This window comes from Arachis hypogaea, chromosome 1 (genome assembly GCF_003086295.3).
Source record: "Arachis hypogaea cultivar Tifrunner chromosome 1, arahy.Tifrunner.gnm2.J5K5, whole genome shotgun sequence".
Lineage (NCBI taxonomy): Eukaryota > Viridiplantae > Streptophyta > Magnoliopsida > Fabales > Fabaceae > Arachis > Arachis hypogaea.
Window position 1 is genome coordinate 29,225,335 of NC_092036.1, and position 16,790 is coordinate 29,242,124.

General features: G+C 37.0%; 1 protein-coding gene and 1 long non-coding RNA gene across 5 annotated transcripts; both read left to right on the plus strand.

Moving 5' to 3' along the window:
* Positions 1–7,724: 7,724 nt before the first annotated feature.
* Positions 7,725–12,448, plus strand: LOC112801129 (uncharacterized). Of its 3 annotated transcripts, XM_025843708.3 has the most exons (4): positions 7,730–8,118; positions 9,830–10,182; positions 10,268–12,239; positions 12,345–12,448. In XM_025843708.3, exons 2-3 carry the CDS (start codon positions 9,833–9,835, stop codon positions 12,222–12,224), a joined length of 2,307 nt encoding a protein of 768 aa, XP_025699493.1. In that variant the 5' UTR covers positions 7,730–8,118; positions 9,830–9,832; the 3' UTR covers positions 12,225–12,239; positions 12,345–12,448. The 3 variants fall into 3 exon arrangements, with proteins under 3 accessions (XP_025699485.1, XP_025699493.1, XP_025699501.1); XM_025843700.3 differs by lacking the exon at positions 12,345–12,448 and having other exon boundaries at positions 7,725–8,118; positions 10,268–12,332; XM_025843716.3 differs by lacking the exon at positions 12,345–12,448 and having other exon boundaries at positions 7,762–8,118; positions 9,830–10,178; positions 10,268–12,332.
* A 333-nt stretch (positions 12,449–12,781) lies between these two features.
* On the plus strand, positions 12,782–14,041 carry LOC140173424 (uncharacterized). 2 transcript variants are annotated; one of them, XR_011862179.1, is made up of 3 exons: positions 12,782–12,985; positions 13,222–13,423; positions 13,530–14,041. It is a non-coding gene; the product is annotated as an uncharacterized lncRNA (long non-coding RNA). The 2 variants fall into 2 exon arrangements; XR_011862178.1 differs by having other exon boundaries at positions 12,805–12,985; positions 13,243–13,423.
* Positions 14,042–16,790: the final 2,749 nt, after the last annotated feature.

The following is a 16,790-nucleotide window of genomic DNA, read 5'->3' on the forward strand; positions in this document are numbered from 1 at the left end:
ATTGAAAATTTGACTTGACTTACAAGAAACAACTAAATTTAATAATTTTTGACTAAGTCAACTCAAATTTTCGAAATTTTGAGAGAAAAAAGGAAAAGATATTTTTTATTTTTGAATTTTTAATGAGGAGAGAGAAAAACACAAAATTGACTCGCAAGATAAAAATTATGAATCAAAACACATGATGCATGCAAGAACACTATGAATGTCAAGATGAACACCAAGAACACTTTGAAGATCAAAATGAACATCAAGATTTATTTTTGAAAGATTTTCAAGAAAAGAAAAACATGCAAGACACCAAACTTAGAAATTTTCAATGCTTAGACACTATGAATGCAAAAATGTATATGAAAAACATCATACAACACAAAACAATAAAATATGAAGATCAAACAAGAAAATTCATCAAGAACAACTTGAAGATCATGAAAAATACAATGCATGAATTTTCGAAAAATGCAAGAAAAAGATGAACATGCAATTAACATCAAACTTAAAAATTGACTCAAGACTCAAACAAAAAACACAAAATATTTTTGATTTAATGATTTTCTAAATTTTTTTCATATATATTTTTTTGTTTTTCGAAAAACATATAGGAAAAAGAAAATAAGAAATTCAAAATTTTTAAGAAGAATTCCAGGAATCTTTCAATGTTAGTCTAAAGCTCTGGTCCAGGAATTAGACATGGCTTAATAGCCAGCCAAGCTTCAGCAGGGCATTACATGCATTGTGGTGATTAGTTGAAGCCTCAGTCCAAAAGAATTTAGACATGTCTTTACAGCCAGCCAGACTTCAACATGCTTCATGAAACTCTAGAATCCATTCTTAAGAATTTTGAAAAATTTTCGAAAACAGGTGAGAAATTTTTTTGAAAGATTTTTGAAAAATTTTTGAAAATAAAACAAAAGAAAATTACCTAATCTGAGCAACAAGATGAACCGTTAGTTGTCCAAACTCGAACAATCCCCGGCAACGGCACCAAAAACTTGGTGCACGAAATTGTGATTTCTAACAATGGCGCTCAACTTGGTATGCGCGTTTATAACTCAGCACTTTCTTCACAACTTCGCACAACTAACCAGCAAGTGCACTAGGTCGTCCAAGTAATAAACCTTACGTGAGTAAGGGTTGATCCCACGGAGATTGTTGGTATGAAGCAAGCTATGGTCATCTTGTAAATCTCAATTAGGCGGATAATAAATGGTTATGGAGTTTTCGAATAATAATAATAAATAAACAGAAAATAAAGATAGAAATACTTATATAAATCATTGGTGATAATTTCAGATAAGTGTATGGAGATGCTTTGTCCCTGTTGGATCTCTGCTTTCCTACTGCCTTCCTTCAATCCTTCTTACTCCTTTCTATGGCAAGCTGTATGTAGGGCATCACCGTTGTCAACGGCTACATCCCATCCTCTCAGTGAAAATGGTCCAAATGCTCTGTCACAGCACGGCTAATCATTTGTCTGTTCTCGATCATGTCGGAATAGAATCCATTGATTCTTTTGCGTTTGTCATCACGCCCAACAATCGCGAGTTTGAAGCTCGTCACAGTCATTCAATCCCGAATCCTACTTGGAATACCACAGACAAGGTTTAGACTTTCTGGATTTTCATGAATGCCACCATCAATTCTAGCTTATACCACGAAGATTCTGATTAAGGAATCAAAGATATATGCGCTCGGTCTAAGGTAGAACGGAGGTGGTTGTCAGTCACGCGTTCATAGGTGAGAATGATAATGAGTGTCACGGATCATTACATTCATCATGTTGAAGTGCAACGAATATCTTAAAACAAGAATAAACTGAATTGAATAGAAAATAGTAGTAATTGCATTAAAACTCGAGGTACAGCAGAGCTCCACACCCTTAATCTATGGTATGTAGAAACTCCACCGTTGAAAATACATAAGTGATAGTGGTCCAGGCATGGCCGAATGGCCAGCCCCCAAAATGTGATATGAATTCGAAAATAGGGAGAAGGACCTGGTCTAAGGACTAGGCGTCCAAAGATGTGGTCAAAAGACCGAATGGTCAAAAGACCGAATGGTCAAAAGACATCTAATACAATAATAAAATGTCCAATTTATACTAGACTAGCTACTAGGGTTTACAGAAGTAAGTAATTGATGCAGAAATCCACTTCTGGGGCCCACTTGGTGTGTGCTTGGGCTGAGCTTGAGCTTTACACATGCAAAGGCTTCTCTTGGAGTTGAACTCCAAGTTGTAACGTGTTTTTGGCGTTCAACTCTGGTTCGTGACGTGTTTCTGGCATTTGACTCCAGAATGCAACATGGAACTGGCATTGAGCGCCAGTTTGTGTCATCTAATCTCGAATAAAGTATGAACTATTATATATTTCTAGAAAGCTCTAAATGTCTACTTTTCAACGCCGTTGAGAGCGCGTCATTTGAAGTTCTGTAGCTCCAGAAAATCTATTTTGAGTGCAGGGAGGTCAGAATCCAACAGCATCAGCAGTCCTTTGTCAGCCTTTTATCAGAGTTTTGCTCAGGTCCCTCAATTCCAGCCAGAAAATACCTGAAATCATAGAAAAACACACAAACTCATAGTAAAGTCCAGAAATGTGAATTTAGCATAAAAACTAATGAAAACATCCCTAAAAGTAGCTAGATCCTACTAAAAATTACCTAAAAATAATGCCAAAAAGCGTATAAATTATCTGCTCATCAATGGCGTAGGCGAATTTTTCTATCTTTTGATAGTTTAGTTCGGCCCCTTGTAGAGCCTTGCTGATGAACTAGATGGGTTGTTGCCCACGTTCGTCTTCTTTGACTAGTGCTGAGGCTATTGCCCGACTTCCCACTACGAGATATAATATGAGTGCTTCTCCTTCCCGTGGTCGGGTAAGAATGGGTGGTTGCCCCAAATTTTTTTTGAAATCTTAGAAGGCTTATTCGTACTCTGTTGTCCATTCAAACCTCTTCCCCTTCCTTAATGTTGTGTAAAAGGGGAGAGATCTTATGGCTGATTTGGCAAGAAATCTGGACAGGGCTACCAGTCTTCCGTTGAGCTGTTGTACCTCTTTGACACAGGTCGAATTTTTCATGTCGAGTATAGCCTGGCATTTATCTGAGTTTGCCTCGATTCCTTTTTGTGTGAGCATAAAGCCCAAGAATTTGCCAGCCTCTACTGCGAAGGTGCACTTTGCGGGATTAAGTCGCATACCGTGCTTTCTTATGGTGTCGAATACTTTGGTGAGGTCGAACAACAATGATTCCTCACTTTGTGTTTTTACCAGCATGTCGTCTACGTAAACCTCCATGAGTTTCCCGATATGGTCAGCAAAGACTTTGTTCATCAGTCTTTGGTAGGTAGCTCTTGCATTTTTGAGTCCGAAGGGCATAACTATATAGCAATTGTTTGCCTTTGGGGTTAGGAACGAGGTCTTCTCTTGATCAGGTGGGTACATTGAGATTTGGTTGTATCCTGAATAGGCATCCATGAAAGATAGGTACTTGTATTCGGAAAAGGCATCCACTAGAGTATCTATGTTTGGGAGCGGCTAGGGATCTTTGGGCATGCCTTATTGAGGTTGGTGTAGTCAGTAAACATTCTCCACTTGCCATTTGACTTCTTCACCAAGACAACGTTGGCTATCCATAATGGGTATTTGACCTCCCTTATAAACCCTGCCTCTAGTAAAGCTTGCACTTGCTCTTCCACAGCTTGGGATCTTTCTGGCCCGAGCTTCCTACATTTCTGTTGCACGGGCCGAGATCCCGGGTATACTGCCAGCTTATGGAACATTAGCTTGGGATTTATGCCGGGCATGTCTGCTGCCTTCCATGCAAAGAGATCAGCATTATCCTTTAGAAATTGTATCAGTGGCTCCTTTAGGTCTCCCTTTAAGGTTGCCCCAATATTTGTTGTTTTATCGTGGGCATCCCCGATATGAACTTCTTCGATCTTGCATTCAGGTCACGGTCAAAGTTCCTCGCGAGCTCGAACTCCCCCTAGTTCAATGGTGTTGATTTCTTCTCCTCTAGGATTGCCTTTAAGGTTCAAACTTTCGTTGTAACAGCGTCGCGCGAGTTTTTTATCTCCTTTTATCGTGGCGATTCCTTCTAGAGTTAGGAACTTCATGCATAGATGTGGAGTGGAGACAACTGCGGCGAGTTGGTTTAACGTTGTCCGACCTTTGAGGGCGTTATAAGTTGAGCTCACGTTGACTACAATGTAGTCTATGCTTAGTGTCCTCGACCGGGTTCCTTTTTCGAAAGTTGTATGCAGTGAGATGTATCCTAGTGGTTGAATTGGGGTGTCCCCCAGTCCGAACAAGCTATTTGGATACGCTCTGAGCTCTTTTTCTTGTAGGTCGAGCTTGTCGAAGGCAGCTTTGAACAAGATGTCTGCGAAACTCCCTTGGTCTACCAACATTCGGTGGAGATTAGCGTTGGCGAGTATGATAGTAATGACCATGGGATCATCATGCCTCGAGATGATTCCTGTTGCGTCCTCTTGGGTGAAGGTAATAGTGGGGAGGTCAAGTGACTTCCCCCCTTCTCCGACATGATATACCTCTTTAAGGTGTCTTTTGTGAGATGATTTAGAGATCCCATTCCTATGACTCCTCCGTTTATCATATGAACATGTCTCTCAGGGGTGTGAGGTGGGTGTTCACCTCGTCTGACCTCTTCATCCCTTTTTCTTTTTCTTGGTTCATCCACTTTATTAGCTAGATATCGATCTAGTCGCCCTTCTCTTGCCAATTTCTCTATGACATCTTTAGGTCGAAGCATTCGTTGGTAGAGTGTCCGTAGATTCGGTGGTATTCGTAATACTCTGTCCGATTTCCCCCTCCTCTTTTGTGTTTGATAGGGTGCAGTGGTGGGATCTTCTCAGTGTTGCATATTTCGCTATATATATCTACAAGGGACACTCTTAGTGGAGTGTAGTTGTGGTATTTTCTAGGTTTTTCAGTAGACTGGTCGTCTTTTTTCCCGCATGTATATATGCTCTGGCCAGACTTAACTTCGCGAGCTGAGCCAAAAGCTTTGTTATCTGTATCTTGGCACTCTTCTTTTATATATCTATGTTTTACTTTACTCTTATCTCTTTTGGTTTATGTTTATCTCTTACGTAAGTGATGCGATTTTCTGTTTAACGCTTTTGATTTAACTTTTGTTTCAAAAGCTCCTAGATAAAACTCCTTCATACCTATATATACTATTTTACTTTTAGAGGTCGTAATACCTCGCCACCTCTATTTTATGACTTAAGCATAAGACTGTGTGTGATAGGGTGTTACATTATGGTATCAGAATAGTTCATTCCTATAGAACTTGAAGGATGGACTGACTATGCTTCTAAGCATACTCTGGCTATGTGTATATGCTATTTAGGATGTCTGCTTGACATATATAGCATAAACGTTCATGAGCATACTTTTGGAGAATTGAAGCACTAGACTTGAGATATTAAGACTGGTCACCTTAATATTAATTGTTTGGTGTGGACAAGACCCAAAGGGTGTCTTTGACGCGAGCGAGGTTATACGGTTGATTTTAAAGCTGCTTTGGATAATATGTTTGCTATTGTGTGAGCTACTGCTAAAGGGATGGAGTGAACAAACTAGGAATGACGAAGGAGGCAGTAATAGACTTGGTGGTGGAGCCACCCAAGGAATTTGAACTCGTGCAGCTAGAGTAAAGGTCAATGGCTTTTAGTTAGAGAGGTAAAAAGATTCAAGGAGATGTTTTGGTGGAAGCGAGTGAAGATTTGAGTTCATAGTGGTTTATAATCAGAGTGGCGCTATAGAAGCACGGTGATTTTGATGGCTCTAGGGTAGTAGTGACGAGGGAAAGGAGACTTGGAATATGGGATGGTTTTGAGGATTGATGTAGGATCGAGAAATAGAAAGTGTGAGTGCATAGTTTAGGTTATAATGGATTGACCCAGATTAAGAGATTGAGGAATTGGTTGGTGTTTGATATAGTCGAGAAGGAATTGATGTTTAAGAACTCTTGAAGGGTAAGAAAGTTTGTAGTCATTGAGAAAGAGCTAGACGAAACTAAGAGTGAAATAAATGGGTATGACCTAGGCTTGAATTGGGAATAGGGTGTTAAATTGATGTTGGAGAATGGCAAAATCAATGATAAGATGTCGGTTGAATATGAGGGAGCGTATATGGGGATTTGAGAGCGAATTTTCAAGGGCAAAAATTTTTGTTATGGGGTAGGATGTAAACCCCGAGTAATTAGTAAATAATTAACTAATAAATTAATTATTATAAAAAATTAGAAAATTAAATTTTATAATTTACTGAGGTAGAAATAATTAAAATATGAATTTTAACACTAATTTTAAAAGTTTTGGCCCAAAAATTGGCGGAGGAGTGACGAGGGCAGTTTTACCAGAGTTTTGAAAGATTAGGAGAAGTCGAGAGGTTGAGAGAATGAATTGGAATTATGTTAGTAATTGAGTTAGAATTAAGAGCCTTAGAAGATTGCCTTGTTTATGGTTTCCAGTTTAATCTTTAAGGTTTCAATCTGAGTGTCGGAAGTTCTAGAACCACCTCTGACTTTTCTGGGACATTATATGTTAGTTATGTGGGCACCGTTACCATGCTGAGAACCTCTGGTTCTCACCCGATACGTATTTTGTGGTTTTCAGATGCAGGACGCGAGGCTCCCTCACTAAGGCATACTGGAAGCTTTCTGCAAGCGAAGAACTCTACCCGTTTGGGGTTTTATTTTGGTTTTAAATGCATATGTACATATTTATATATCTCCACTGTATATATGTTATGTTTTGTCATTCTTAAAGGTTGACTTGGAGAAACAGGTTCTGTAAATAGTATTTTGGGTATTTTTGGGTTTCACATGTATATATGTATATATGTATATATGCGCTGGCCAGACTTAACTTCTCGAGTCATGTCAGAAGCTTTGTTATCTGTATCTTGGCACTTTTCTTTTATATATCTATGTTTTGCTTTATTCTTATCTCTTTTCGTTTACGTTTATCTCTTATGTGAGTGATACGCTTTTCTGTTTAACGCTTTTGATTTAACTTTTGTTTCAAAGGCTCCTAGATAAAACTCCTTCATACTTATATATACTATTTTACTTTTAAAGGTCATAATACTTCGCCATCTCTATTTTATGACTTAAGCATAAGACTCTGTTTGGTAGGATGTTACAGTATTAACGCCCAGCTATTTCAAATGCCAATTTTTTGCCGCTGCTAATGCTAACATTACTCGTAGAATAATCATTTTGATAACTTGACTAAAAGTATCTTCATAATCCACTCTTACACTTGAATGAATCCTTTTGCAACTAGCCTGACATTGTGTTTTCTATGGTTCTATCAAGATTGAATTTTACCTGAAAATTCATTTATAATCCACTGCCTTCTTGCTTTTTGAGAGTTTAGTGAAACACCAAGTCTTGTTTTGACCTAAAACTGTCAATTCAGCTTGTATTGTCTTTTTCCAATATTCACATGCAGCAATTTTTTGTGTAATGTCATTGTTAGTTATTAATGTAAAGTTAAAATTTGTTATATATATATATATATATATATATATATATATATATATATTTTTTTTTAATTTATAAAACTGTAAATCCAATTCAATTCAATCCAATCCAAATCGTTTAAAATTAGATTCGATCGAAATTTTTTTTCTAAAAATAATCTAATCTAAATTATACCACAAATAAAATTAATATTCAAATCCAAGGAATTTGAGTCAAAACTGATCTAGATGCATGGGGGACACCTTTAGTTAGAGTGGTTGGATGACCACAGACTTTCAAAACCTTGTATATTACCGTTTAGTAGTTTGCATGATATTACCGAGTATGTACCAAAATACCCCCTAAATCCTAGCGTTAGCAGGCGAAGCCAAAATAACCGACGCCCCAAAACACACCGCGCCGGTCCATTTCCTATTTCCCTGTTCCCAGCCGGTCATCCCCCTCTCAACCCTCAGGCTCAGCTGTCCCTCCCTTGGCTCCTTCGTCCCTCTGCTGCCCTCCACATTCCGAACCCTAACCGCCACCCGCCCCAACTCCACCGTCGATTGAGGAGCGACGACGATGATTTGGCTGTAGTGACGACCTCATCACTCTACGGAAGAGGTAATTGATGTAATTTATCATATTTGGGGTTCATGTATTTGGATGGGAGGACCTCAAACATGATCGCTAGCTAATTATTAGTGTTGCCATAATCCCAGGCACACCGTACGCACGAATTATTTTATATGATTATCAGGTGCATTTGAGTTTGTTTAGAACAAAAGTGTTCCCTTTCTTATCTCCTAGAAGAAAAATAATAGAAAGAAAGAAGGTTATCAAGAATTAGAAACTGAAAGAAGCATTGTGATGATTTGATTTAATGGAAATAAAGTTTAGAGAGGGATGGTCACTGCCATAAACAGCAAACTTGTATCATTATTGCTTGGTATATAATTCTGAACACACATGAATAATGTCCAAGTAACTAGTTTTAGCTTCAAGTTTTCATGCTTAAGAAAACTGAAGCCAAGATTATCGTGAAATTGAAAATTAGTTAACGTGCCACTGAGTACCATTAAACTTTGTTATGCTACCACGAAGAGATGGTATCCCTAGTCACTGTGCATTGTTCTATTCTTATCTTTATTGTGTTTTAAGGTAAATTGAACGATACAGTGTACTTAAAATAATAGGATTAAGTTCTCTTACAATGCCACATCAACTATCACTGAAATACAAAACAAATTTTTCATCATTTTTGTTTATTTGTTTATTTTTGGTTGGTGGGGGTAAGAAGCACTATCCTTGTTGTTCCCTCTGCATATCATTGTCGCATGCATCCTTTGTTTTGGTTTACTAGGACTGGAGTTTAGATTTTGGAGCACTTTGCTAGAGTCCTGTACTGAGTTTGAATACCCTTCTTGGTTATCACTTCGATATCGTAATGCTACGTATGTTAGTTAGATCAAACCTTCTAATCTTGTTTCATGTCAATTTTAATTTGAATATAGTTACCAATTAGAGTTTATCATTATGGCATCCTTTCAAGTGGCATTCCTCTGTCTCAGTTCACTCTCTCTTCCATTTATGGGTGTAGATGGTATGGGTTGGTTGGGATGGATGAGCTAGATTCAAACCTGGCCCAATCTTTTCTTATGAAGCCATTTTTTAATACCTGGGCACAACTTGATTGTAACATGAAAGATGTCTGGTTCAGATTTGTTGACCTGATATTTAATCAGTGTATGAGTTTGAACCTAATTTAAAACAAAGAAATAAATTTTTAGAAGACAGAAATGAAATTGATGACATTATACAATACAAATATCAAAATAAATTATTTCAAGTGCTGTGTTGTGGTTTTAGTGCAAGTGACTCCTCACTGTCAGTTTTGAAATGTAAGATAAAGCATGATTTGTTTGCTAATTGGCTTACTGGGAGCTGTGTAAGGAATTGTTTCTGTTCTCTGCATTGTCAACATAGTGGAATGAATAGGTGTGATGCCAGATTCTTAGCATAGCAAGCTTTTTAGCCCCTAATGATGTCCTTATTCTGGTTTTTAATTTGGATTGCAATGATGTTATTATCTGATGATGATTAGGCTTTTGGTATATTTGTTCATCTATTGGAAGCCCTAAATGATTGAAATTTATGATATCCTTTCTTTCTGGCAATGATGAGACTCAAAAGCAGTTTTACTTTGTGCTTTAGAGTTTTGGAAAATGTGTGGTGATTATATGCATTTCACCCACTTATTTTCACTCTTTTCACTTATTCCTGGGTCATTTTTCATTGATAAATGAATAAGTGATAATGTTTTGTGTTGTGGCAGGTCATGGCTACCAAGAAGATAATTGCAATATGTCAGTATGGAGGTCAGTTTAAAACTGACAAAGATGGTTGTTTGTCATATAAAGGCGGTGATGCTCATGCTATTGACATTGATGATCAAATGAAATTCAACGAGTTCAAAGGGGAAGTATCAGAAATGTTTAATGTCAATGCTGATAGCATGTCCGTAAAATATTTCCTTCCCGGAAATAGGAAGATTCTTATTTCAATTTCCAATGACAAGGATCTCCAAAGAATGGTTAAGTTTCATGGGGATTCGAGTATTGTTGACATCTATATCCTTATAGATGAGCTAGTTGCCCATGAGGTGTCAAACAACATGCCTGCCAGTAGGTAGATTTCTTTGTTTCTAAGCTAGTGTCTCAATGTATTTATGGAGCGATCTAGATTTTTAAATTTGGAATTGTTGCATGTGCAGGTCAAGCAGAACTACTTTGTCTGAAACAGTGGTGCCAATCAATACCTCTCCAACACTTGATGTTATGCATGATGTCATAGATGACACCATCCAGCCAATGATTCCAATCGATGCTCCACCTGACGGTGTTGATGATAGCAATCAAATGGATATGCATATAGACATTCCTATTGAAGTTTCTCGTGTTCTCCCCATTGAATCCTCAAATGATGAAAAGCGTGCTAAATGGGCACAACAATGGCAGAATACTATAACGGGTGTGGGTCAAAGGTTCAACAGTGTACATGAGTTTCGGGAATCATTGCGGAAATATGCAATTGCTCACCAATTTGCCTTTAAATATAAAAAAAATGATAGCCATCGTGTGACTGTCAAATGTAAAGCAGAAGGTTGCCTTTGGAGAATCCATGCGTCAAGATTGTCAACTACTCAGTTGATATGTATCAAGAAAATGCATCCAACTCATACTTGTGAAGGGGCTGTGGGAACGACAGGGCATCAAGCAACTAGGAGTTGGGTGGCCAGTATAATAAAGGAGAAACTGAAAGCTTATCCTAACTATAAGCCCAAGGATATTGTTAATGACATCAAACAAGAATATGGAATTCAGCTTAACTACTTCCAGGCTTGGCGGGGGAAGGAGATTGCAAGGGAGCAGCTTCAGGGTTCATATAAAGCAGCATATAGTCAGTTACCTTTCTTTTGTGAGAAAATAATGGAGGCCAATCCCGGAAGTCTAGCTTTGTACACTACAAAGGAAGACTCGAGCTTCCATCGTCTCTTTCTATCATTTCATGCTTCTTTGCATGGTTTCCAACAGGGTTGCCGACCGTTGATTTTCCTTGATAGCATTCCATTGAAGTCAAAATACCAAGGAACCTTGTTAGCAGCAACAGCTGCCGATGCTGATGATGGTGTATTCCCTGTTGCTTTTGCCATTGTTGATGCTGAATCTGATGATAACTGGCATTGGTTTTTACTTCAGCTCCAATCAGTGCTGTCAACATCTTGTCCCATAACGTTTGTTGCAGGCAGTGAGCACAGGCTAAAAGATTCAATTGCCGAGATATTTGAAGGCTCGTTTCATGGATACTGCCTCCGATACTTAACTGAGCAACTATTTAGAGACTTGAAAGGACAGTTTTCTCATGAGATAAAACGGTTAATGGTCGAGGATTTATATGCTGCTGCTTATGCAGCCAAACCTGAAGGCTTCCAAACCAGTTTGGATAACATTAAAAGTATTTCTGTAGATGCTTATAATTGGATTGTGCAAAGTGGACCTGAGAATTGGGCGAATTCATTTTTTCAGGGTACTAGGTATAATCACATGACATCAAACTTTGGTGAACTGTTCTATAGTTGGGCTTCAGATGCAGATGAATTACCAATAACACAGATGGTTGATGTGATAAGAAGTAAGATCATGGAGTTGATTGTTGCCAGAAGAGAAGCATCTGATCAATGGGTGACTAGGCTGACTCCATCCATGGAGGAAAAGCTTAGTGCGGAAAGCCGGAAAGCTCATTCACTTCAATTTGTATTATGTGGCAGCAGCACGTATGAAGTTTGCGGTGACACCAATGAGGTGGTCGATCTTGACCGATGGGAATGTAGTTGTAAAGCCTGGCAGCTGACTGGTATACCATGCTGCCATGCTATTGCTGTTATCAGCGGTGTCAACCGGAGTGTGTATGATTTTTGCTCTAGATTTTTCACAAGCGAGATATACAGATTGACTTATTCAGAGGCTGTGCTGCCAATTCAATATGTAGATGCGCCTGCTGCAAAAGATTCTCAGCTTTTGGTAACAGTTACACCCCCTTCTACCCGACGACCACCAGGCCGACCGGCAACAAAGCGATATGGCTCTGAAGATGTAGTCAAGCGCCAACTCCAATGCAGCCGATGCAAAGGATTAGGGCACAACAAGTCCACTTGCAAGGAGCAATCATAGTGTTAGATACCCTAGGTGTAGAGAAGATTCGGTCTTGTATCTAGTTCACTGCCCTTACTGTCTTTCACTCTACTCTATTGAGAATTAATTTAACTATTTTTCTTCTAATTTTCTTGACAGAGTTTCAGCACATTATGGGCGGCACAGGGAACTCTTGAATGGACTGCAAAAAATAAATTGTTCAATGAAATAAGGGAAACATACTAGTTTTATGGTAGCCAAAACTAGCCATGATTCTTTCTGCGGTAGTATTATTACTAAAATTCTAGTCTTAAGAACTATTAGCGAATTTGTACAACTTTGATGGCCAAGGATTTGGCGTCCTTTTCTGAAGGATGGCGACAGAGGGGGAAAAAAAAAGAGCAACGGAAACAAAAGAGACTATGGAAACAATAAGACAGAGATAAGGGATTGATAGTTATTTTCCCGGGTTCGTCTAAAATTTTTGAGCTTATCTAATGCACCATAAAATTTAAAGTATTGGATTAAATTGATAAAAGATCTAATAGTTCAAATTTAATCCATAAATAACTCATTAAAAATTATACTAAAAGAATAAGTCTTTTGATATTTTAAATTTGTCCCAAATATTTGATAGAGATTCAACAATAAAACTCTAGTTTCGGCAAAGGTTGCTGCCACTGAAGACCTTTCCTAGCAAAAAAAAAAATCCTTTCGACAACCTTAGGGAATAACTCCGGCAACAGCTCTTCCTCTTTCGTTCTTGGTTGCATGATTGTCGACGATGAGGAAAATGACTAGTGAGTACCTATTAATCTTCTTCGGTTCTTCCTCACTCATTTTCTTTCGTTCCTTTCACTTCCTCTCTCAAAATCCATGACTTTTCATTTTTTTTTTTTGTTAAAGAACGATTACAATGGACTCCGTAACCTAGAACAGTGAATAATTTCAGATTATGAACTGGATTAACACTTTCAACATTTGTTCGCATTTGAGTTTTTGTTGTAACATATTTGAAAATCAATTGTTTTTGGAGGATTAACAACATGTATGTCAGAGAACCTATTGGGGGAAAATGATGGTGTTGCTAATGAAGAAATTGATGTGAATGACTCAAATATTATCTTGAGTTGGAAGATTTGATTACTAGGCCAACAGATTGGGTTGGTTCTGCATCTGCTGGTGGCTTGGTGGGGCAAACTAGTTGAATCTTTACATAAATGAATGCGTTGACAATGGTAATAACACTCAAAACTAATCAAATCATTTTGTTTGATTTTGAGTAATCTACATCACATCCATCATTGTTGTTCTATTTTGACTATGTGTTGTGTGCATTTGCAGGTTGCAAGAGGGTGTTTGTGCACATCTCTACTACAACCGAAAGGAAAAGAGCTCAATATTTTAAGGCTCTTTAATTGCTAGCTTCAAAAGCAGTGACCACATGACTCCGATGCTTGCGCCAGTTCCTTGTGTTTCCTTTGTTTGCTTGGTAGTAGGACTCAGTTATTGGTTTCTTCTGCGTGTAGGAATTCGCATATGAGCCTGTTCATACCTTAGCCTCGTATGTTGAAGCAGTTCCTAATTAATAATCTCTGGTGTAATATACTAGAGAATGCTTTTGTAAAATTCTAGTAGCTTGGTTTATCAAAGAAGGATGTAATAGGAAATGAAAACAACGCTAACTAGTTTAAGTGGCTACTGCTGCACAAGTAAACCTCCATCTTCATTGTAATAGTGCGACAAATGTAACACAAGAAAAGAATTTACGTATCCATTTTATTGTTCTAGGTTAATAAACAATTTTCTGGAAACAAATGTATTCCGAAACAAATATAGACCAAGTTAGTTGTGAATCTGGAATCATTATTTTATCTATAAACCAGAAAGATAGTTAAGGGTGTATATACAGATATGCAAATCATGAATGGAACATTGCCTTAGCTATGAAGTTATAGAAAATCAAGAAAATACTTTGTAAAATAAACCAGTCATCTACTTACAGCAGAAGAGGACAAGGTACCATAAGAGAGAGCAAATGTCACCAAGGGTCCTGACGATTCCAGTCCAAACATGCTTCTTGCTGTCATTTCATGATTTTTCGCTCCCTTTGAGAAGTCTGCTTTGGAATTTAGCAGCAAGATAATGGTTAACTCTCTATTCTCATCTATAGAACATCTAGTAAACTGTTAAGTGAACAAAGGACTTACAAATTTCCAATGGTAAGGAAGTCTTAGAATAAAATGCTCTATTTTGTTTGTTGGATTCAACATGTGCCCACCAACATTGATTGTTGCCTGTGTAACAAGAAAAACCTAGTAAAATTTTGAGCAAAACATGTTTTGTGCTTGTTTCAAACTTCTGTTTAAAGTGGTTTTACAACTAAAATCTTTTTGTATGGAAAGAAAAAGCTGAATACTAATTGACCTAAGAAGCTACAATTTTCGGCTTTTACAAAGGCCAAGAACATGATTTTTTTTTTTTTGGGACATTAGAACATGATTGTTTCAAATATTCTGATTATTTTCGAGAAAATTAGACAAAACAAACACACTCTCAGTCCAACAAACAAAATACATTTCCATTCTAGCCATAGAAAACAAAATTCTCTTAGTAACTCCTCAACTCAAATGGCAGCACCAAATCTGAATAAACAAAACAAAAAAATAATTGAACGAAATCAATGAAACAAATTCATACAAAAAACCTAAACAAAAAATAAATAGAACAAAAAAACAATTGAATGAGTTCAATGAAGCAGATTTATAAAACAAGAACATAAAAGGCAGAAAAAAATAAAATCAATTAAGTAAATTTATACCTGAGGCTACATTGGAACTCTGGAAGTGGAGAATGAAAGGGAGACGGAGCACTCCGGTGCTGATAACGACTCAAAGAGATAAGAGAGAAGTTAGAAGAGAGAAGAGAGATACTAAGAATGAACGATGGGAAGAGACAGCCTAAGAACGATGCCGAGAGATGGGCTGAGACCGGCAGCGAGTGTTGCGCTGGACGGCAACGACAGAGACCAGAGAAAAGTAGAGTAGGTGGCAAGGGTTCTATGGATAGATAATTGGCGAGTTGCACTTATTTGGTCACTAATTTTTCAATTGCTATAATTTGGTCCTCCAGATTAAAAAAAGTGCACCACTATAGTCTCTTCTCAATGCCGTTAGTGACGTAATTCAAGTTTTATCAGGTTGGACATATTAAAATGACGTTGTATAGATTTTGCCGCTAAAAAGGCACTAAAGGATATCATTTCAGGGTTTGAACAATACCTAAAAGGGATGGGTAAGGTTTTAGTATTGTTCAAACCCTCAAACAACGTCGTTTAATACCTTCTTTAGCGTCAAAACGCATACGACGTCATTTTAATATATCTAACGTAGCAAGACTTGAGCTATGTCACTAACAGTGTTGAGTTTTGGTGACAGAAGATACATGAAGGACTATATTGGTGCACTTTTTGAATATAGAGGACTAAATTGTAGCAATTAAAAAATTAGGAACCAAATCAGTGCAACTCGCCAATCTTAGAAATCATGGCGGGGCTTAATTCAAGAAATTAGGATTCCACCGGATAAATTTTAAAAATATTTGTGATAAATATAAAAAAAATAATAATTATATTAAACCTCATATAGATCATATTTGTAAATTATTTTTTGTCCACATGAAAAACATTTAAAAGACTTGAGCTTACTAAAAATAAATCCTATTTTTTCTATTAAACTTTTTAAGAGATCTGTTATTACTTATTAGCAATATAAGTTACCGGAAGCATTTTTCATATTAGATCATTAAAAAACTTTCTATTGATAGCTTAGATCAAAGGAATAAATAAAAAAATTAATACTAAAAATTATCGTAGACTGATTTTTTTTATATTTTTTTAAACAATAAACAAAGCAAATCACTTACTTTACTTGAATGAATAAAGTTTTACAATTAAATAAAATATTAATCAAATCCAACTAAGTTATTGTAATCATTTTTCACATTACATACGCATCTTTCGTTGCTTTTTCTTCCGGAAATGGATTCTCTCCATTTTTTTAACACTTGAGAGAATAAAATGTGATCTCTTACCTTTAGTTCTATAAAAGTGGGACCAAAAATATATAGGGGAGAGAAAGTAATAAAGGGTGAGATTAAACACTGGACGCCATCCAGTTTTTTTTTTTCACTGAAGAGGATCCACTTCCTTTTCTTCCTCCTCCTCTTCCACCTCTCCTGCTGCTGTGCTTCTTCTTCTCCTCCTCCTTTTTTCATATCTTTCTCTTTTGTTATCATCGTCACTACCACCACTTCCTCCATCTCCTCATCCTCCTCCTTTTCTCATTTGAGCTTCTTATATATAAATAACATTGTTCATTCTCTTTATAGATTTTTTCACTTATTTTATTTTCTATCAAAATTTTTAAATTTACAAATCAAGTTTTCATGAAATGAATTCTTAGTTCCATTATATCGTTTAGTTGAAAATTTCGGTGTTAGAGTGAAGATATTTCGGTATTATTCTTTAGAAATTTATGTGTTGTTTTATATATCAGATACGTTGTCGTCTTATACGTAAATGTCACTGTTCATTCTCTTTTGAAT